Genomic DNA, 21929 nt, shown 5'->3' on the forward strand with positions numbered 1-21929 from the left:
TCTGGACTACACGTGTTGCCTTAATATAGTGCGAGATTCTGCAGCAATGTATGTCGCTATCAGCGGATGCAGCTGATAAGATACTCACTTATGTGCGGCATCGACAGGGCTGGGCCCCTCCCAGGAATGCAGTGATGAGGTGTATTCGAAGGTTCCATCTTTGCAAACCGCCACAATGCATCTATCACGGTCTTCTCTCCATTTCTCGTCCCCTTTTATCTTGCGTTTCTCAGGAGAGTGCGTCTAGGTACAAATACGGCAAGCAGCGAATGTGTGAACAACCTATTTCAACATTGTACACAGTCGCGATGTGCATGAAATTAAGCTTTGGCCTTTTCCAGATCTTCTACAAAGGCGATTTGTTGGAATGGCTGTTGCTACCGATGGTTTTGCGTTGCGGGGTCAACGAGGGCACTAACCCCTCATTCAGAAAATCCGTTCGGAAAACATTTGACCCACTCTAAAAACTTTTTTCCACGTAGATCAGAAAAAGCAGAAGCAGGCATGGGGACGGACGGGGAACCCACGGAATGGAAGCGAAGAAAAAAATATTATATATCAAGTCGATAACTTAGACCATTCCTACGCGCGCGTGTTCAGGTGAAGAGTTGTGTGTGACATGCCAAAGGGGAAAGTGCTCCTCCTGTGTCTGACGTTGTTGCAGATTACGAAGTTGGGATATATGATTTGCCCGACAAGTTGTTTGTGCTCCAACGCTATTGCGCTCGCTAAGCTCTCTCTCGGGTCGGCCGGCTGTGGGAAAAGGATTGACCGTAAAAAATTTTAAACGTCCTCGTCGGGACAATGTTTGTTATCCAGTAGGATGAGCTTGTCGGAGCGAGATCGACATCATCTCGCTGGACAATTCGACTTTTATGGTGCGGAAGCGACTGCATCTGGTTAGTGTGGTCTCAAATGCGGGATTTTTTTCCAGTCGCCGCTTGACCAGTCAACGTGCTGTGTCTGTCTCTTCGGGGAAACAGCCGGATGCTATAAAGTCTCGAAAATTTTGCCCGTAACAGTAACTTTCCTCTTTTTTTTCCCTCTTACCTTACCGTCCCTATTCACCGTTCATTCTTGAAAGGTTTCCTTACTTTCTAACCAACCAACCCCTCTCTTGATCTTCCTTCCCTTTCGCTTCTACTAATCGCCCCATTTGGTCTCGCACCATGGCTGAGGAAAAAAAAGAAGTCGACGTTGTCGGCGACGCACCCGTCCAGACGAAAACCGAAATTAACGGAGACATCAAGACGCTCACCGTCGAAGAGCTCTACGATAAGGACAAATTCGACTTGTCCACTATGGAGTGCGACGACGTTTTGAAGCTCTTGCAGTGCGTAATCAAACATTCCAACTTTTTTTCCGCCCGAAAAATTTTTGTGATCTGACTTGGTGATTTTTAGAACCTCCCCTAACGGTCTTACTTCGACTGAAGCCGCTGCCCGTGTTGAGAAGTTCGGCTACAACAAGCTCGAACAGAAGGAGGTCAATGCCTTCTTGCAGTTCTTGAGCTTCATGTGGAACCCTCTCTCGTGGGTCATGGAAGCCGCCGCTATTGTCTCCATCGCTGTGGCTAACGGTGAAGGCAAACCCCCGGACTACCCGGATTTCATTGGTATCGTCCTCTTGTTGCTCGCCAACTCCCTCATTGGTTTCTATGAGGAACGTCAGGCTGGTAATGCTGTCAAGGCTCTTATGGAATCGCTTGCTCCTGAATGTAAGGTCAAGCGTGATGGTGAATGGAAGACTATGGAAGCTGCCGAGTTGGTTCCCGGTGATGTTATCAGCATCAAGCTCGGTGATGTCGTTCCCGCTGATGGTCGCTTGCTTACTGTAAGTGTCGAAGCTGCTGCTGTCGTGCTTCATCAATCCAAGTTTGCCTAGGATTCTCACACACACATGACGTTTTTAGGCCCACGGTTCCGTCTCTATTGATCAGGCTGCTCTTACTGGCGAATCTTTGCCTGTCGGCAAGGATGCTGGTGATGAAATCTTCTCTGGCTCTACTGTCAAGCAGGGTGAAGCTGAAGCTGTCGTCACTGGTACTGGTTTGAACACCTTCTTCGGTCGTGCTGCTAAGCTTGTTGGTGATGCTGGTGATGAAATGGGTCACTTGCAATCCATTTTGGCCAAGATTGGTAACTTCTGTTTGGTCTCCATTGGTATCTTCCTTGTCGTCGAAATTTTGGTCATGTACGCTGCTTTCCGCTACAACTACCGTCGTGGTATTGATAACCTCTTGGTCTTGCTTATTGGTGGTATTCCAATTGCCATGTAAGTTAAATTTGAAATTAGCGCAATTTTGTCGTTGCACATGGACTGACTCCAATTTAGGCCTACTGTGTTGTCGGTCACCTTGGCTATCGGTGCTAAGCAATTGGCTGAACACAAGGCTATCGTCACGCGTATCACTGCCATTGAAGAAATGGCCGCTGTCACCATTCTCTGCTCCGACAAGACTGGTACCTTGACTCTCAACAAGCTTATTGTCGACAAGCCCACCATCAAGACCTACGCTGAGTTCAACGGTGATGAGATCATCCAACTCTCCGCCTACGCCTCCCGCACCGAGAACCAGGATGCTATTGACTTCTGCATTGTCAACTCCCTTCCCGATCCCAAGTTGGCTCGTGATGGCATTACCGAACTTGATTTCCAGCCTTTCAACCCTGTCGTCAAGCGTACTCAAATCACCTACCGCCGCGAGTCCGATGGTAAGATCCTTCGCGTCACCAAGGGTATGTCCCACACCATTCTGGACCTTTGCACCCGTGACAAGACCGAGGAACAAATCAAGGCTCTTAACGACGATGTCGATGAATTCGCCCGCCGTGGTCTCCGAGCCTTGGCTGTCGCTGTCGATGAAGTTCCCTCTGGTGGTGTTGAGGATGAAGGCCTTGGCTTCCGTCTCATTGGTCTTTTGCCCATCTACGATCCTCCTCGCTCTGACACTAAGGAGACTATTGACCGCTCCATTGCTCTTGGTGTCCAAGTCAAGATGATTACTGGTGACCAGCTTGCTATTGCCAAGGAAACTGGCCGTCGTCTTGGTATGGGTGACAACATGTTCTTGTCCAAGGCTCTTAAGGATGGTCCTCCCGCTGGCTCTGGTTACACTAGCATTGACGACATGGTCTTGCAGGCTGATGGTTTCGCCGGTGTGTACCCTGAACACAAGTACGAGATCGTCGAACGTCTTCAAGCTCTCGGCCACATGACTGCCATGACTGGTGATGGTGTCAACGATGCTCCTGCCCTTTCCAAGGCTAACGTTGGTGTTGCCGTCGCTGATGCATCTGATGCCGCTCGTTCCGCTGCCGATATCGTCTTGACTGAACCTGGTCTTTCCGTCATTGTCGAGGCCATCATCGGTTCCCGCCAGATTTTCCAACGTATGCGCAACTATGCCATCTACGCTTGCTCTATCACCATTCGTGTTGTTGTCGGTTTCTCCATTCTTTGCTTTGCCTTCCAGCACGATTTCCCTCCATTCCCTGTCTTGATTGTCGCTGTCTTGAACGATGGTACCATCATGACCATCTCCACCGACCGCGTCAAGCCTTCGCCATATCCTGACCAGTGGAACTTGAAGGAAATTTTCTGCTATGCCATCATCTACGGTTTGTACCAGGCTGCTTCCACTCTTGTCTTCGCTGCTGTCATGTTCCACACCACCTTCTTCAAGGACAAGTTTGGTGTCGAGCTTCCTGAGGATGTCAACGACCACATCTACCACTCTATCATCTATTTGCAAGTCTCCACCATTTCTCAGGCCTTGATTTTCATCACCCGTTCCCGCAGCTGGTTCTTCATGGAGCGTCCTTCTATCTTCTTGATGTGCGCTTTCGTTGTTGCTCAGCTTGTCGCTACTTTCATTGCCGTCTACGCCAACTGGGGTTTCACCTACATGCGTGGATGCGGTTGGGACTGGGCTGGTATTGTCTGGATCTGGAACATCGTCTGGTTCGTCCCTATGGACTTCCTCAAGTTCGCTATGCAATTCGTCTTCACTCCTAAGAACACTCTCAAGGAATCCAAGACTCCCATGGCTGGTGGCCAGTCTCGCCGCGCTTCTGCAGTCTCTGGCGCTTCTTCTGCCCGCTACTATGCCAACCGCACTCGCTCTCTCAAGTCCATGGAGCAGCCCCGCAACTTTGGCAAGCGCTTGTTGGGTAAGAAGTTGGGCATGGACAAGAAGGAGATGCGCCGCTTCTCTTCTGCACAGGCCAATCAAGCCGCGCAAGTCTTGAATAGCAACAACGCATAAATAGAGTATCTTATGTACATTAAAATCTAATTCCCGGTATCCGCTTATTATTTTATCGGGACCAGTTTGTTCATTTTACAGCTTTTTTGTTCATTTTCTTTTGCTCATAAAGTCCGTTTTCATTTACTGAAAAATATTAAACTTTTCTGATGATGTTTTCTGAATGAGAACATTCATTTCATGCGGCCCGGTACACTTCCCATGTGCATGATTTTCGTTTACCAAATTATACCGAAATCGGTGCAGCTGTAGATCTTACACTTTTTCCCAAAAGTAATGTCGGATTTTTGTGATATTTTATAATGCATTTATACACCAAATCGACAAATTGCAGCGACAATAATTTTTGGAAAAAGTGTATCAAAGCAACAAAGATAAACTCCCCTCTCCTTTCCAACAAATCGCTCCTTATCTCCTCTCGTTCTTATCATTACTCCCGATGGGTCGGCCGAATCTAACAAATACAGTTTATCTAGTGTTTTTGGCGCCATACGTAATCACGGAAGGAGCACCCACTTCATCTACAGTACTGTCTGTATCTTGCGTGGCTTTTGAAATCAACCCTGGAAGGCATAACCCCGCAATTCTATCTGCTGTGTCGGTCTGGGAAAGATTTCCCCTATTTATTGACGCTGCATCGAAAAGACATGTCAGAGTGACAAGACATTGGGTGAGGAACTGAGAGGGACGAGCAATGTCATCTGTACACACAAGCTGGTCTTCGGCAATTTCGCATGCTGCGAGTTCGACAGCTTGTCAAATATGCATGTTGAACTATTGCTGACAACTTTTACGAAGGTATCGAATACACCACTTGATAATAGCTTCTCACAGACACCGGTTGCTTGGACTCGCTGAAGTTGCAAAATTACTTCTAGCGAACACAATCATTCTGTGATCCGACCGGCTTGTACTATACGAAAGAGAAGATGCCATTTTCTTCTCCTTTCCGCAGACTTGCTTTCATCCTACAATGTAATTTCCAATTGTGAGTTTATAGTAAGCATCCATGGAGACACATAAATGTATCGTAAGCGATATTGCAGTCATGTACACCTCATTTCATAATCAGCACACGACATTAATCAGGACATTAACCTGTTTCTAAGAGCTTTTTGAAATCTAGGACTGATATAGTTTTAAACATTTTCTTCTTGTCGCTATTCCTGAAAGGCAGTGACAAAGGATACATATCTTGTTTACAGGTAGCTGGGCTATCTGCATCTAGAATGTATTCTTGTATCATGATACACAAATTCACAACAGGATGCAGAGAAGGATCGATGGAAAGGCTGAGCATTTTCTTTTTGCTTACTGTATTTCTTTTCTGTGAAAGTCTGCAAAGTTTAACTGGAACAGGTACGCAATGTTGCGCGAGCTGGAACAACCAGTCCAGAACCGTTGTGATCATTGCAATTGGATATCAAGTTGTTGGTTGCAGCTTCGATTCAACCTATTTAGGATAACAAATAAATTGCGCACTGTACGCATGATGCTAACTGCCTAACTTGGAAAAGCGAGAGCATTGCTTTGTACGAATAACAGAAGCATACAAGGACGATATGGCAAAGATCCCTAAGTCGACTCCAAGACAGCAGGCTTTGCATTGCCTTACATCTGATAGATAGATCTCGAGTCAACTGTCAGATCGATGCGTGAGTGTCGGGGGTATGCATATAGGCTTGTCTGCTACTGTAAGTATGACCAGCTGCGTGCGGATGTAACAGTTGCTACTGCAGCCAGCAGGTCAATGACCTCCATGGTATGTGATACAGACCGTTGTTACGCTACACGGATCATCGGGCACGGCTAAGCATATGGGGGAGTTATACACTTTTTCCCAAAAGTAATGTCGGATTTTGTGAAATTTTTAATGCATTTATACACCAAAACGACATGTTGCAGCGACATTAATTTTTGGAAAAAGTGTACCTATGGGGGAGAGGAGGTACCATGACTTTCAAAGTAGAGCTGTATATACTATTTTTTTTTTTGCACTTCATTTGAGTATGGGATATGGAAGAAGTTTTGTTGCACAATGCAGAACGCCATTCGTCCTGTTGAAGATCTATAACCAATAAGAAATGTTGCCCTTAAGCCACTTGTATCGATTGCCCTTTTCCGCCCTTGGTCCCTGAGCTGTCAAGTCGTGCTCCTCAAACGGCAATGTCTCCTGTACCCGACTTGTATGCGATTCGAGAAGCGACCGAAGCAGATCTGCCAGACATTCTGGAGATCTATAATGAGCGAGTACTGAACTCGACTTGCCTTTTTATTTATGAACCCGTTACTTTGGAGAACCGCTTAGCATGGTTCAAGGAGACAAAAGAGAACAACTACCCCATTATAGTAGCTGTGGACAATGCAACGCAAAAGACGATAGCTTACGCCAGCCTGGGGGCCTTTCGTGGCAAGCCTGCATATAACCTGTACGACGCTTATATCGTCCAAAGTCTTGATATTCTTGTTTGTGCGGGGAAAGAACTTAACGCATCTATCGTAGATCTACGGAAATTTCTGTGTACATTCATCCAGAGCATCACCGCAAGGGTCTCGGCAGCGTACTTGTCAAGGAAATCCTGTGCATTGCACGGGAAATGAAGTTTCGCTCGATCATAGGTGGGTGCTATCCTTTTTTTGAGCTTGTTTTAGGAGCAAAGGAAAAAGAATGGCGCAACTGATCCATAAGGGGGGGGGAACTTTGTTTAGCGAGTATCACCTCAGAGAACAAGGCATCCTCTGCGATGTTTCAGAAATTTGGGTTCAAGCTGGCCGCAGTTTTTCACGATGTGGGATACAAGTTTGGGCGTTTCCTGGATTGCGATTTTTATGAGTACATCATCCACGAGACTACCGTCAGTGATCCCACAAAGGCGCCACAGTTCGTTCCTTTTCCGTGGGGCTCGTACCAATACCCGACTGCCTAGAGAATTAGAATAGGCTCAATTTTTACTAGCTTCGTGCCAAGGTAACGCAGCACGTTTTTGGCGATCCTTTTTTTTTCCGGTCAATACCGAATATATGGTGTTTACTGTAAACTTCTTGACTCGGGTGCTCAGGAGGTGCTGCTGCTATTGCTGCTCTCTCTTTTCTTTTATTCTTTTTGGGGCTGCCAAGTTATTGTTCATTCGGTGACCAATAGGAGAGTTTTTGTACTTTTTCAGTAACATAGACTGACGACACGTTGTGACATCCGTTGGCTCGTTTGGCAGTTTGGTTATCAGAGATCACACGGCTAATCTAGAGCCAATGAATTTAGATAGCACAGTGCGCCTATTGGCTCGATAAGAGACTAGTAAAAAATCTCTATACCATGTTTTCGGTGTGCTGCTAGTTATTTGCACGCACGACACAGCTCCAACAGACGCAGACTCTAGATTAGGGTAGTTCTAGATCTTCTTGCCCCTTTAATGTAAGTTCATTGCTGCTACTGTAAGCTAGAGTAGAATCAATATTTGGGGGGAGGGGCTGAGTGGGGATGGGGAGATCTATTTGGCCCCAGAAGCAGAAAGAAGCTTCTTTTACTTTACGGAATTTATACTGAAAACATTGTGGTCACCTACTGTATATTGAGAACTCCGATGATCCTCTTCAGACAAAATAGGATGTTCTTGCATGTACAGGTACCGAGACAGAGGAATAATGTGGGGGTTTACACGCTTATTGGTGTTCTGCTAATTGCACGAAGAAGGAATCGCTGGTACGCTAGGCCTTATATAAAGGGAAAGTCAGCCTCTATACATATTTTGTTTTGTGCATCCTTTTCTTTCCCTCATCCTTCCTTCTATTCGTAAATAATAATGACTGCTCCGTACTATGTACCCGAAGTACTCAACTTACTACAACATCAACAAGATTTACCTTCGCCATCATCATCTGAAGGCCAAGTGTTCAGCAGCTTCCCATCACCCACATCTTCCAACGCGTCCTCACTGGAAGCGATGCCTCAAACAGACTTCAATTTCTACGTTGATCCGAACTGCTACTCTTGGATGATACCCTTCACGACGACTCCACAGCAGCAGCCGTCTCCGCCGCCGCCTGTATCTGTTCTCCCAATGTCCTTCGGATCCGCAGCGCTAGAAGTAGCCGAACCTCCAAAAACACCGCCGCCACCGCCGCCATCATCCAGAACAAGCAACACCAACACCAGCAGCCGGCCACAACGGCAGCTTGAGTGCTACAATTGCCATGTAACAAAAACACCCCTTTGGCGACGAACACCTGATCGGGTGCATTCTCTGTGCAATGCTTGCGGGCTCTATTACAAGCAGTATGGTGTGCACCGTCCTTTACATGTTCGACAAAAATCCTCCAATTCAGTCGCTAAGAAGGCTGCAGCGCAGCGTCGAGGAACAGCAGATGAACTCAACTACCAGCAGCAGCAACCACTCCAGGCAGCATTGTCTCCTTCTAACATTGGGGCAGATCAAACCCTACAGTGTGCCAATTGCTTGCAAATAAGCTCTCCTGTGTGGCGAAGGGACGAAAAAGGTGCCCTGCTGTGCAACAATTGCGGATCCTGTGGAAAAGTATACCAAGCAAAACATCAGCGAAATGCGCACAAGCACAGAATCCAAAAACGCAGCTGCGAACCAACAGCGCAGCCTAACCTTGCAGACGATACAAAGTTCAAGAGCGTGCTGGCATACATGAATGAACAGCAGATGCACAGCGCCTTGCTCATCCTGGAACGGCGTTGCGGTATCCTTCGATCTATCCTCTATGGCGATTCACTGAATCAATAAGAAAACTCATATATATCCACATTTACTGTTCTCCTCTCCCCACATTCTGGCAGCAGCGGCGCATCCTTGACCCTTTCTATTTACATGTTCTCACCACTACGTGGATCCATCCATTGTACAGATATATTTTCTTTTTAGTTCTTTCCCCCTTCTCCCACTGGACACATCTCTCTCTTCTTTTTTTTTTTTCTATTTCTATTTCTCTCATTTTCCCTCCTTATTTTCTCTTTTGGTGCCCTGTCTACCGTACTAACTATATTTTTATCGCCCTTAAGCCAATGTATAAACTGATCCGACATGTGTTGGCGCTTGCGCTAATAAATATACATATTCTCAATTGTATCATTTCTTTGCACTTGTAGAATTGTCATTCACTTTGATTTGCATACAGGCTTTTGCAAGGGATAAGTGTAAATAACATTCATGCATTGTATCCTACCAAAGTACGTATATGTAGATTGGGTAAAGTTAGTGCCTAGCTATATCGTAAACATGAAACTGTTGAAGCTTGCTTGTCCTACAAACCATTTCTTACTGGTAGAAACAATTGATTGGTTCGCTCTGAACTATCCAATTTGACAAGATCTGCAGAACACCTGCTATCTTTAGGCTGTTGAAGAAGCTTCTAACTCGAAACAGGACTTGATCCTCATGGACTTCCTGAGAAGCCCCTCGTACCAATAATTCACCCTTGTCCCATGCAGTATTGCGATGAATAATAATGGTAAGCAGACGATCAAAGACTAGTAAGAATCTAACGGATGCATCAGTTAGAACTGTAAATTATGAATTGGAAAGGAAATGATCGTATTTTTAACACGGATGAAAGTCGTCTTCTCTACCGTTGTTAATGAGTATGTAAAGACACTCTTCCATCGCAAGAAACCGAACTACTGGTATGTACTGCAATGTATTTATACCGAAAGACCTCTGATCGGAATGTCGTAGGTACTCCAAACGGTGAAAGTTGGACTACAGTCTCAAAAAATCGCAAGTACTATGAAGGAAGTCGGTCGTGTGTACTCCATCGCATGTACGCAGCAACTAGAAGGCCGTATCATTACAGCAATATCAAAATCATTACGAAAGAGTGTTAGTCTTCATATTCGATCAGATATACCATCTTATCTATTGTGCAGCGGGACGGTTTTTCCTTTGGGATGACTTTTTCCATGCCCATTGCATAAACTATCCAACTATTCATGTCTTAATTCGTATGTGGGTACATCTACCGATGATGGGTGGCACCGTCTTATCTAAACAACGGAATGACAATAACAGGTACAATGATATGGCAAATCTACCATTGCCAGCTACGATCGCAGTGAAATCGATCCTCTCTTATGGTCTGGGAGCTTGATCTACATTGCCGATCTGTTTTTGCGGATACTATGTAACATTGACAGTTGTGGCTAACTCTCATTTTTTTTCTCATCGGCGTATTCCAATGAAAAATAACTCGTGGGTATTGCTACAGTCTGCAAGTTTCAATGGATGATGACAAGAATGCCTCATCGTATTTGAAGCATATCCTGTATGCAAAACTAGAAGCCTATTTAGAATCAAAAAGCAATCAGAAGTAGAACTGTAGAGCAACGAGTAGGAAATCGATAGTGCACGCAAGGCATACTTCGACGCAACGTTCATCCTTATTTGATCATACGAGCGTATACAGTACAATAGCCTCGTTATTTTCCATACTCCCCATCATTGGACATGAATTATCCTTTATCATAAGTGAACAGAGAGCAGAAATAAGCTTATCATCATCTTAGACTTTGTCAGTATATAGCGATTTAAACTCTCATTTGGAACGGGTAGATCCGTTGTCTGTTTGTACCTGTCAGAATTATCGATTAATATGTCTTCGTCAGTAAAGGTTGACGTATCACGGTTGTTTGTGCTCACTTGCTTTGATGCTTACGACGTGAACGGAGTGGAGAACAAGCCCTCTTTAGGGTTTTCCTTCCTCATGCCACAATGAATGCACCGCGACCGCCTCCACCACCTCCGTCTGCTTCGTCTTCAAGCTACTTCGCTGATGCAGGTAAGTAGGTCTGGATTCTCATTGGATAGCACCAATCTTAACAACATTTGTAGGGCACATTTACGGTGTCCCTGCAGCTGGCTACCCAGCCAACACAGTCCCCTTTCCGCTTGCGGTAGCAGGTGACAAACCTCATGTCCCTTCCATGGTACTGTATGAAGTTAAAAAGCGTATCTCACTCAAGTTTAACCATATTCGCAATAGAAGGCGCCCCAACCTTCGCAAATATCGATGGATACGATGTCTACCCACAGCAACCATGCATATCGACATTTCTCATTACCTCCACCGCCAATCCCACATACGCCCGTACCCACAGAGTCAGCGCGTATCCGTCGAGTATCCACAGGAGCGAATGTTAGGGGAGAAGGATGGAAGCTGGCAGGAAGGCCAAAAACATTATCCTTTCATGACCAGAAAACACATCGCGAATCTGTCGGTGCAACAATCGTAGAACCCAAGACGCCTGGTACCTATTTTCATACATCTGCTCCAAGAGAATCAACCTCCTTCGTAGGTGGATTCGTTTTGCCACCGCAACCATTACCGCACACTGCTCCAAACTCTGCACCGGCCATGTATCATCATCATCATCATCATCATCATCAACAGCATCAGCAACCAGCATACAATGAAGCAACCCATATGGCGCCGCCTGTACGACATTACTCTGCTCCAGAGTACAACGGTAAGTCAGTGTTGGGCTCCACAATCACTTCACATTGTTCAATTCATTCGATCTTATATGCTTGTCGCCAGCAGAATATGGGATACAAAACCATCAGCAACAGCATTATCCTTATCAACCGACCCAGCACCAACAAGCATATCAGCATCCCCCACCGGCTCATGTTCTTCAGAATGCTGACCATATACAACTCCCACCTGCTCCTTCCCAGCCTTCTCAACCAGTAACAGAGGTGGTGCCAACATATCCTCAGAGCCATCAGTCGGCGCGCATCTCTTTACCACCTCCTGCACGTCAACAGACATCTCCCAATAATCACCATCCTCCGCTTCAACATGTAAGATCACAACCATATTTGTCTTCGTCACATTCTTCCGTACTACCTTCCGCAACTTCGCATATGTCTGTGCCTCCGTCATCATTGTCGAATGCAGTTCAGACGCCACCAGTGATACAGCAGCAGGAGGATCCAAAAGAGGACCATAAAAAGGAACCTGCGAAGTCAAAAAGTAAATCCAAAGAAAAAGCCCCAGCAATCAAACGACAAATCACGGTGCAATCAATAAATAAAGAACATCGCGTATGGATAGACATCGCACCAAAAGAGACCGGATCTACTTTGGCAGACAAGATTTATGTCATTGCAACGTTCAAAACAAGGAGGGTATTATCCATCACGACAGCATCTGGAAGGAAAATCCCATTGAACAGCAAGCGCGTCTTCAGCACCATGGCAGACGTAGAAGGGTTTCAGGATGGGGAGCAGTGGCAGGTTGAATGGGCAGCACCAGACAGAAACGCCGTAGATCGGTTCTTTTCCAGGATAGTTCGTTGATCGAAAGAATGATGCAACAAACGAATGTAATAATGATACATCTGCTCTATGTACTGTATACAACGCATACTGATAGTGAATCGATTCTAAATGCTGTTTGTTCTTTTCAATTTCCCTTTGTGTACATGTTACGCGCGTAGTAAACCATTATTACGATAAAAGACAACTAGCTACAGAACGACATTAGCGTACGTTCAAGACAGCTAGATATTTTTTCTTTTTTCATATATTGTGAAAGCATGGAGCTATACATTTTGGAACTCCTTGTCAGGAAGGCGTATGGGCAGTAATGGATTCTATCTCGGCTGATCTCTTGGTGCAAGTTTTTCGAACTCAACAGAGATCTTTCAGATCTGTTGGGGAAGATGCAACCCCTCTCAAAAGCTGTTTACATATTAACATCCTTTGCTTGCAAAATAGCATGAAAGGTGTCAGGAACGAGCCGGAAGTGCCTGGCGGTAATTTCGGGGCGTCGAGCAGAGTAAGGTTGAAAAGCACATGAAAATATTAACCCGCCAGTGGCGGTCTCGTCGGTAACATGCTATAATTGACGACGCGCTCTACGCTGAAATTTATTTGTCACAAAGACAGCAACGAGTGCAAGGTGCTTAAAAGATGGTATGGCTACGCAGCATCTGATGCAGAGTAGTTGTGTCGTATTTGTGAGTGATATCCGTAACAGATCAACCTCAACAAATATCTTTAAGGCAGTTGCTTCAGAAAGACACAGAAATAGCGGTTAATGCGTCATACAAAGTCCACGCTGGCATATTTAAAACGCCCGCCGAAAAAAATCGTGCGTGGTTCCCGCTTTTTCCTTTCGCATTCCCTCTCTAACACCATGTCCTTGTCAAGCAAACTCTCTATCCGCGACGTTGATTTGAAGGACAAGCGCGTCCTTATCCGGTACGTTTGTTCGCTTTGAAAGGTGTTGAGCTGTGTTATGGGATGCTGACAGGAACGGGCGTGTCTTGTCTCACAGTGTCGACTTCAACGTACCTCTCAAGGATGGCGTGATCACCAACAACAACCGTATTGTCCAGGCCTTGCCTACCGTCCAGTACGCCCTCGAGCAAGGTGCCCGCTCGGTCGTGCTCATGTCGCACTTGGGTCGTCCCAACGGCGAAGTTCAACAAAAGTACTCGCTCGCACCTGTTGCCAAGGAAGTCGAGAAGCTCCTCAGCAAGCCAGTTACTTTCCTTTCTGACTGCGTCGGTCCTCAAGTTGAGGAGACATGCCAAGCTGCCACCGGCGGCCAGGTCATTCTCCTCGAGAACCTTCGTTTCCACATTGAGGAAGAAGGTTCCCGCAAGGATGCTGACGGCAAGAAGGTCAAGGCTGACCCCGAAGCTGTCAAGGCCTTCCGTGCCAGCTTGAGCAAGCTCGCTGATGTCTATGTCAACGATGCTTTCGGCACTGCCCATCGTGCCCACTCTTCCATGGTAGGCGTTGATCTTCCTCAGCGCGCTGCTGGTTTCTTGATGCAAAAGGAATTGGAATACTTTGCAAAGGCTCTTGAGAACCCCGAGCGTCCCTTCTTGGCCATCCTCGGAGGGTAAGTTATGCAATGTCGATAGTTACATCGGACTAGCTCATTCATTCATACGTTCTCTTTCTATCTTTTACAGTGCCAAGGTCTCTGATAAGATCAAGCTCATTGAAAACATGCTTGACAAGGTCAACGTGCTTATCATCGGCGGCGGTATGGCCTTCACCTTCAAGAAGACTTTGGAGAATGTCAAGGTAAGAGGAAGAAGCAAACATTGTTGGTTGGATGAAGAAGAAATACTAAACTGATTCGACATAATCTGTAGATTGGCAAGTCCCTCTTTGACGAGCCTGGCTCCGAACTCGTCCAGGGTCTCGTTGAGAGTGCAAAGGCCAAGAACGTCAAGCTCGTTTTCCCTGTCGACTATGTGACTGGCGACAAGTTTGGCGAAGATGCCAAGGTTGGTTATGCCACCGATGCTTCTGGTATCCCCGAGGACTGCATGGGCTTGGACTGCGGTGAAGAATCCAACAAGATCTTCCGCGAAGAAATCTTGAAGGCCAAGACCATCCTCTGGAACGGTCCTCCCGGTGTTTTCGAAATGAAACCTTTCGCAAAGGGAACAAACGCAGCTCTTGAAAGCGTCATTGAAGCTACCAAGCAAGGCGCCGTCACCATCGTCGGTGGTGGTGACACTGCCACTGCTGCCTTGAACGCTGGCGCTGGCGACAAGATTAGCCACATCTCCACCGGCGGTGGTGCATCCCTTGAATTGCTCGAAGGCAAGGAATTGCCTGGTATCACTGCACTTTCCAACAAGGCTTGACTAGATGGTCAAAAGCCAAAGATGTAAAAAAAGAAGATATAATACCTGTATTATTGTATAAAAGATTACCTCCTTTGTATGCTTCGTAAAGATGTTCATTTATCTCTTTCGGTTACAAGCAATGTGGTTGAATGGATGATGGTTCCTGAGCGGCGGAGTGATGCAAACCGTTTTGGCTTCCAGTATGTCAATTTCCCATCACATGTCTTTTTGTCAAACCTCTCTTTTTCTTCACTTTTTTCCCTCGCTTTCTTTTCTACTTTTCGGCCTTCCTTGCAACTTTAGACAATGCGTTACGTCCTGGCGAAGTCTCGCGCTGGTGGTACAGTGCTTCGGCAGTGTCGACTGCTATCAACGTTCGCAAACCAAGATAAATTGCCACGTTTACCTATCCCGGACCTGGAAGCAACTGCTGCACGTTACAAGCGCAGCCTGTTGCCTCTGTTGACACCGAAAGAGTTTGAGGTTGCCAGCGCCAAAGTAGACCGGTTTTTTAAGAGCCCCCTCGCGACTTCGCTTCAAAACCGCCTAAGCGAGCTGGATAAGCAAGAAGCCAAGCTTGGACTCTCGTGGCTGGACCGGCTTTGGCTTAATAAAGGATACCTAGAATACCGTATTCCAACGCTTATTAATGTCAATTGGTGGTATCAATTCCAGGATGCGCCCGAGGGTCTTGCAAATGACATTGTTCCCGGTAGGGCTAGCCCATTCCAGCTACATCGAGCCGCCCGCATAATTGTCAGTGCTGTGCAGTACTCGGAGAAGATCAATCGGTAAGAAGGAATAAAACAGAGCATGAGTCCATCTTCTGATAACTTTGGATCAAAACGACAGCGAGGAACTTGAACCTGAAGTGTCCCGTTCAGGCCCGTTTTGCATGCATCAGAGCAAAAATATGTTCGGTGCAAGCAGGATAGCCGCCCTGCCTCGCGACAAACTTACAACGCAGTGGCCTGCTACTGCCAAACACATCACTGTGATCTACAAGAATCAGTGCTTCAGCGTGCCAGTCTTTGATGCCCAAGGTCAAGTTCTTTCAATCGAGACAGTGCAAAGTGAACTGCGTAAGATAACCGAGATGGTTGATAATACTCCCATCGAACAACTGCAACCGCCTGTGGGTTTGATGACATCAGAGCATCGCGACACTTGGGCAAAGGCAAGTGACGGTCGAATTACAGCGTGTTAGGTCGTAGCTCTAAATCAACAACAACGTGTAGGTTCGAGCCAAGCTGGAAAAGAATCCCACCAACGCTCAAACCTTGCAGCAACTCGATACATCCTTGTTTGCTGTCGCCTTGGATGACTACAGCTCGCCTGTCGATATTGATAAATCTCATCGTAATATTTTCCATGGAAACGATGCAAACAATCGGTGGTTCGATAAAGCGATTCAGTTTATCGTAGAGAATAATGGTAGAGCTGGAATCAATGGCGAGGTAAGCAAAGCTCAAGCAGCAGTATAAATCCAATCGCCCAAACCTGACATTATACTGCGCAGCATTCGCCAGTAGATGCCGTTATCCCAGGACGTATATTTGAAGATTTCTTGGCTCGGTAAAAGTCAACTAGTTTTATGCACGCAGATAATGGCTGGTCTAACGAAAAATAGCGAGAGTAACTCGACGGTTGAAAATGGCAAAGGGACCAGTCCCGTAGGAGGAGGCCCAACATGGCTTGCGTGGGATATTACTTCCGACGTCAGTGCAGCCCTGGAGACTGCCAGAGAAAACGCAGCCAAGCTTATCATCGACCTGGATAGCGTGTTGCTTCACTACAACGACTATGGATCCAACTTTATGAAGAGCGCCAAGGTGAGCCCGGACGGATGGATGCAAATGGCGTACCAGCTCGCCTACTACCGCCAGTATGGAAAACCTTGCCCGACCTATGAATCGGCATCCACACGCAAGTTCCTTACTGGTCGTACGGAAACCGTGCGATCATGCTCGGCAGACTCCGTTGCCTTTACAAAGGCGTGGGATGATCGGGATATCAAGGTGAAAAATGGAAAAAAAAGAAGCAGCAATATCGGCACTCTTATTTACAAGCAAAATATCCAATAACCTTAGATGTCTGACAAGTTGGCTTTGCTTCAAAAAGCAATCGAGACGCATTTGGAATACATGAAAGCCGCCATTGATGGAATGGGTGTAGACAGGCACTTGCTTGGCCTGCGTTGCCAGTTGACACCAGAAGAAGCCGACTCGGAGGACGCTGCCATGTTCAAGGACCCATCTTACTCTGGTTCGCAGTACTGGCTTCTCTCGACATCGAATACATCTCCAGGAGATGTATGCTGGGGTGGATTTGGCGCCGTCGTTCCCGAAGGCTACGGTATCAACTATGCTATAGGCAAGGAGCGCGTGCGTATGAGCGTATCTTCTTGGGTATCTGCAAAGGAGACCGATTCTGCGTCGTTTAGAAAGACAATCAAGCGTACATTAGATGACTTTGGAGAGGTCGCTGAAAAGTACCTCAAAGCCTAGCAATAAAAGTGCGTAAAGATTAAGGATGGATCATACAATTTAAATGATGCGCCATGAAATTGCCCGAAATGGGAACACGTGCCTGAACATCCTGCCGCTTTTCTTTCAGCAATGGATCCACCCGAGGATTTCGGTTTTCCTTACACGCCATACTCCATACAGAATGACTTTATGAGATCGCTTTACAAAGTCCTGAATGAAGGCAAGATTGGTATATTTGAGAGTCCAACTGGAACAGTAAGTAAATCTCGAACCAATGCGATTTAGATCTGATCGATCGATCGATCCCAATCGGTACAGAAATCTAACAGAGTATCAGGGAAAATCACTCTCCTTGATATGCGGTTCGCTGCGATGGCTCAAGGATAACCAAGAATCAGAGAATATGTCGAACAAGGATCAGGACAAACAGGAAAGTGATTCGAGCGAGCCTGCATGGTTGCGTGCATACGTGCCCATCAATCGCAAGGAACAGTTCGAAAAAGAGCGCAGACGCCTGCGAAGACAACAATTACGTGAACGGATAGAACGTATCAGGCGAGGACAAATCCTTGAATATGGTAGCAAAGAGCCAAGACCCAGAAAAAAGGCAAAACTCGTGAGAATTGTAAAATATCTGGATTATCAAAACTTTATAGCATGCAACTCACGAAAGGATTCTTGTCTTCTAGATGGATGCGAAGTCTGAAGACGATGAATTTCTTTTGGATAACTATGAGAGTGACGAGGAGGAGCGACGAGGAAAAGCGATAAACGGGCCAGATAGCAATCTATCAAAAGAAGTTCGAGATTTGCTGGCAAAGTAAGTGCATAGGATCCATCACAACTGCATATGCAAATTTAACCTCTTTACAGACTAGAATCAGATAAAACGGGCAACTCTACGTCGCTAGATAGCTCGAATAGGAATTTGGATGATGATGAAGATGACTCTGAAGAACTCAAGATCTATTATGCTTCTCGAACACACTCTCAGCTTTCCCAGTTTGTTCGGGAAATCCACAAAACAATATACGCCAGCGATACACTGACTGTTCCACTCGGCTCTCGCAAAAACTTGTGCATAAATGACAAAGTACAAAAGCTAAAGAGCGTGCAACGTATGAATGAGGCATGTCTGGAGCTGCAAAAGAAGTGTAAGTAACAGCATCTCTATCACATCCAAGGTTTGGTTTTGACTCAGATTTTTCAATAGCGACAGAAACATCCAGGTGCCCTCATTTACCCTCCATGAATGATAAATCCCAGTGGGACGCCTTTCGAGATAATGCACTGGCGCAAGTTCGTGATATTGAAGATCTCGTCAAAATCGGGGAATCTTTGAATACGTGCCCTTATTATGGTTCTCGTCATGCTTTGAAATCAGCGCAGGTAGTTGCTCAAAGGAATTACATGTTTCATTATCTCTTTAAGGCTTACCTGGTGGTTTTCTCTCGCTAGCTTGTTGTCTTGCCATATCAGCACTTACTCCATGCTAACACTCGCGAATCACTGGGTATATCGCTGAAGAACAGTATTGTCATTATCGACGAGGCGCATAATTTGATTGAAACAATCACCGCTATCCATACCACGACGTTAACATTATATCAAGTGACGACTTCATTGAGTCAGCTCGCCATGTACCTCCAGAAATACCGCACGCGCCTGTTAGGCAAAAACATTGCATATATCAAGCAGATTGTAACCATCATAAGAGCTATCAAGACAATACTTGAATCATCGGAACAAACTGAACGAGTTTTCACCGTTAACGACTTCGTGCATATGCTCAAGATTGATCATATCAATATCTTTAAAATTGAAAAGTATCTAAAAGCAAGTAATCTCGCTCGAAAACTGAATGGATTTGTGGAAAAGCAGACAGAGGAACAGCAACAACAGGGCGGAGGAGAAAAACATGGAATACCTACGACATCCACTATGCCGACATTGACTCAAATCGAGTCGTTCCTTTTATCGCTTACAAACGCAAACATGGATGGGCGCATCGTCGTCAGCTTTTTGGAAGGCGAGGCTCAAATCAAGTACGTTCTTTTAAATCCTGCTCAAGTCTTCGAGCCTGTTGTTCAAGAAGCCAGGAGTATTGTTCTGGCCGGTGGTACTATGGAACCGGTACGAATACTTAACTCTTCTCAGTAACCAAAATAGTTCACTTACCGTGAAATCTCAAGATATCCGACTTTATCAATTACCTATTCTCCAAAGTACCCCGTGAACGGATTAGCAACATCTCGTGTGGACATATTATTCCGTCTAACCAGATTTCTGTTGTTACGCTTGAGCAAGGTCCTACAGGAAAATCGCTCACTTTCACGTACGAGACTAGACAAGACGTTAAGCTGGTAAGATGCTACCGGTCAGAGAAATTGGTTATTTCTGGTTGTGATTATCGACGTTGGATACTAGATGGATGAAGTGGGCCTGGCCGTTGTAAACCTATGCAACGTGATACCAGATGGCGTTGTATGCTTCTTTGCAAGCTTTTCGTATCTTGAGCAAGTATACAAGCGATGGAGCTCAGCCGAAAGCGGGAGCATTTTGAATCGTCTGTCCAAGCGTAAGAAGATATTCAAGGAACCGCGGGACAGCGGTCAAGTAGAATCAACGCTGCGCGATTATGCCGCAGAGATTGAGGTAGGCATATATATGCATATATATATATATATATATTGTGGCAAGCTATATGCATTATTAAGATTACAATCTTTCCCTTTCTTTTCTTGTTGGTGTAGTCCTCTTCGGGAGCTCTTTTGCTATGTGTTGTGAACGGCAAAATGTCAGAAGGCATCAATTTCTCGGACAGACTAGGACGAGGTGTCATCATGATCGGCCTCCCTTTTGCAAACAGTAACTCGCTTGAACTTCGCGAGAAGATAATATATGCGTCACTCCAGGGTGGCAAAGAAGCTGGCGCTGAATATTACGAGAATTTATGTATGCGTGGAGTAAATCAGTCAATAGGTAGGTGTATCATTAAGATAACTAAGGAATCCATGTACAGTAGCTAACTAGGTATGTAGGTCGAGCGATCAGACACAAGGATGATTATGCGACTATAGTCTTGATCGATAAAAGATACACGACACCGCGTATTCGTGGCAAATTGCCTGCGTGGATCGGCGAGCATATCGAGGCATGTGATAAGTTCGGGAAGGCAATGACGAAAATTGTGCGTTTCTTTCGTCAATTTCGCGAATGAATACCAGCCAGGCGGTTTATTCGATATTATGAAGGACAAGTCCTTTGGACGCCCTGGGTCCAAATAAAGGTGCCCAAGACGAGGAACATGAAACATTGACCGAGTACAATGGACGATAGACCATAGACATACGATCTTCTTATAGGAAGATTGCTCAATTCTACAACAAATGTCGAAATAGTTGTCAAGCATCCTATGGAGGGCGATCTTGTTTAATAATTGTAAATATCGTGTCAAAATCGATCTAATAAAACGTACCACATAAACCATTGGCTAAACCGCTGACGACGTCGCAAGCGATTGTAGTTGAAGCAACACCAGTTTGGACAAGAGTCAGTACTGCCAGTACAAGTGTCCCGATCATATTTGCAGCAAAAGTTCCAAACATGAAGCGCCCTTGCTGCAGAGTATTGAATTTCGAAAGGTACCATCGCATCAATGCGCCTACGGGAGCAAACACGCATGCGAAAGCAACGTCTTGTAAAGACTGCGCAAATATAGCAGCCAGGATGACACCTATCCAGCATGCCACACCGAAGAGAAACACGCCCCAGTCGATTATGCTCATTTGGTTCGTTCTGTATCCACGAGAGACAATTTCCAGAGTAATGGGATCGCTGACTTGCTTCTTGAACCAACCTCCGACATGGTAGCCGAATACCAGTCCGTTAAAGGACATCGCCAAAGTAACCAAGAGCTGTGATATGGCGCTAAGGATATTATATCCACTATTGTGATTGTACGCATCGTAGTTGGAGAATGCTTTGAAGATATCGAGCTGCCACGACGAGAACGTTGTAATAGATCCACACAGCCCAGTTGATAACCCGATATGCAGTGGCAGATACCTAATGCATGATGCCTCGTTAATTTCCCTTCAAAAAATGTAAAGTGCTTGTTAAGTCGATACTTGCCATTCCAGCAAATGAGCTTTGCTTTCTACTACGATACCCATAATGAAACAACCGATCCACTGGGCATACACAAGCCCAAAGACAGGTGCACCCGGATATGTTTCTAGACGTTGCAACCCAATCCGTATCAATGCTCCCAGTATTGAAAAGGGGGTAACGATGCTGCATATCACAAGCTTGTTTTCAAATGCTTGCTTGGCAATTGTCTTTTTGCTCATGTCATTTGCTTCCTCCTGTTCAAGCGGCAAAGTCTCTGTCCGTGACACGTTGGGCAGCTCTGCTAATTCGCCGGAATGCCTCTTACAATTATCTCCACCTAGCTCTTGAGCTTGCGCCAGGTTCAATGTTGCTAATCTCTGGCAAAAGTATGGGATTTCTGCTGACAAGGATATACTGTCTCGATCAGGGTCCTGCATAGGTGCAA

General features: G+C 45.8%; 8 protein-coding genes across 8 annotated transcripts; 7 read left to right on the plus strand and 1 right to left on the minus strand.

Moving 5' to 3' along the window:
* Nucleotides 1–1169: 1169 nt before the first annotated feature.
* On the plus strand, nt 1170–4267 carry VTP01DRAFT_4117 (uncharacterized protein; the record flags this gene model as incomplete). Its single annotated transcript, XM_069382764.1, has 4 exons — nt 1170–1333; nt 1404–1833; nt 1913–2274; nt 2335–4267. The coding sequence occupies 4 exons, from the start codon at nt 1170–1172 to the stop codon at nt 4265–4267; spliced, it is 2889 nt and encodes a 962-aa protein (XP_069243532.1).
* A 2166-nt stretch (nt 4268–6433) lies between these two features.
* Nucleotides 6434–7194, plus strand: VTP01DRAFT_4118 (uncharacterized protein; the record flags this gene model as incomplete). Its single annotated transcript, XM_069382765.1, has 3 exons — nt 6434–6696; nt 6771–6886; nt 6977–7194. The coding sequence occupies 3 exons, from the start codon at nt 6434–6436 to the stop codon at nt 7192–7194; spliced, it is 597 nt and encodes a 198-aa protein (XP_069243533.1).
* Nucleotides 7195–8067: 873 nt separating this feature from the next.
* VTP01DRAFT_4119 (uncharacterized protein) lies at nt 8068–9015 on the plus strand (the record flags this gene model as incomplete). Its single annotated transcript, XM_069382766.1, has 1 exon — nt 8068–9015. One exon carries the CDS (start codon nt 8068–8070, stop codon nt 9013–9015), a length of 948 nt encoding a protein of 315 aa, XP_069243534.1.
* A 1980-nt stretch (nt 9016–10995) lies between these two features.
* VTP01DRAFT_4120 (uncharacterized protein) lies at nt 10996–12585 on the plus strand (the record flags this gene model as incomplete). Its single annotated transcript, XM_069382768.1, has 4 exons — nt 10996–11062; nt 11116–11210; nt 11267–11750; nt 11825–12585. 4 exons carry the CDS (start codon nt 10996–10998, stop codon nt 12583–12585), a joined length of 1407 nt encoding a protein of 468 aa, XP_069243535.1.
* Nucleotides 12586–13426: 841 nt separating this feature from the next.
* Nucleotides 13427–14900, plus strand: VTP01DRAFT_4121 (uncharacterized protein; the record flags this gene model as incomplete). Its single annotated transcript, XM_069382769.1, has 4 exons — nt 13427–13491; nt 13568–14140; nt 14214–14328; nt 14400–14900. The coding sequence occupies 4 exons, from the start codon at nt 13427–13429 to the stop codon at nt 14898–14900; spliced, it is 1254 nt and encodes a 417-aa protein (XP_069243536.1).
* A 288-nt stretch (nt 14901–15188) lies between these two features.
* Nucleotides 15189–17389, plus strand: VTP01DRAFT_4122 (uncharacterized protein; the record flags this gene model as incomplete). Its single annotated transcript, XM_069382770.1, has 6 exons — nt 15189–15673; nt 15735–16059; nt 16121–16339; nt 16402–16457; nt 16513–16900; nt 16973–17389. 6 exons carry the CDS (start codon nt 15189–15191, stop codon nt 17387–17389), a joined length of 1890 nt encoding a protein of 629 aa, XP_069243537.1.
* Nucleotides 17390–17500: 111 nt separating this feature from the next.
* VTP01DRAFT_4123 (uncharacterized protein) lies at nt 17501–20591 on the plus strand (the record flags this gene model as incomplete). Its single annotated transcript, XM_069382771.1, has 10 exons — nt 17501–17626; nt 17709–17996; nt 18061–18191; nt 18245–18525; nt 18585–18760; nt 18830–19504; nt 19564–19734; nt 19799–20026; nt 20125–20353; nt 20413–20591. 10 exons carry the CDS (start codon nt 17501–17503, stop codon nt 20589–20591), a joined length of 2484 nt encoding a protein of 827 aa, XP_069243538.1.
* Nucleotides 20592–20617: 26 nt separating this feature from the next.
* Nucleotides 20618–21921, minus strand: VTP01DRAFT_4124 (uncharacterized protein; the record flags this gene model as incomplete). Its single annotated transcript, XM_069382772.1, has 3 exons — nt 20618–20784; nt 20850–21439; nt 21506–21921. The coding sequence occupies 3 exons, from the start codon at nt 21919–21921 to the stop codon at nt 20618–20620; spliced, it is 1173 nt and encodes a 390-aa protein (XP_069243539.1).
* Between the last annotated feature and the right edge of the window lie 8 nt (nt 21922–21929).

This window comes from Rhizomucor pusillus (genome assembly GCF_041956525.1).
Source record: "Rhizomucor pusillus strain CBS 183.67 unplaced genomic scaffold VTP01scaffold_2, whole genome shotgun sequence".
In the NCBI taxonomy this organism is placed as follows: domain Eukaryota; kingdom Fungi; phylum Mucoromycota; class Mucoromycetes; order Mucorales; family Lichtheimiaceae; genus Rhizomucor; species Rhizomucor pusillus.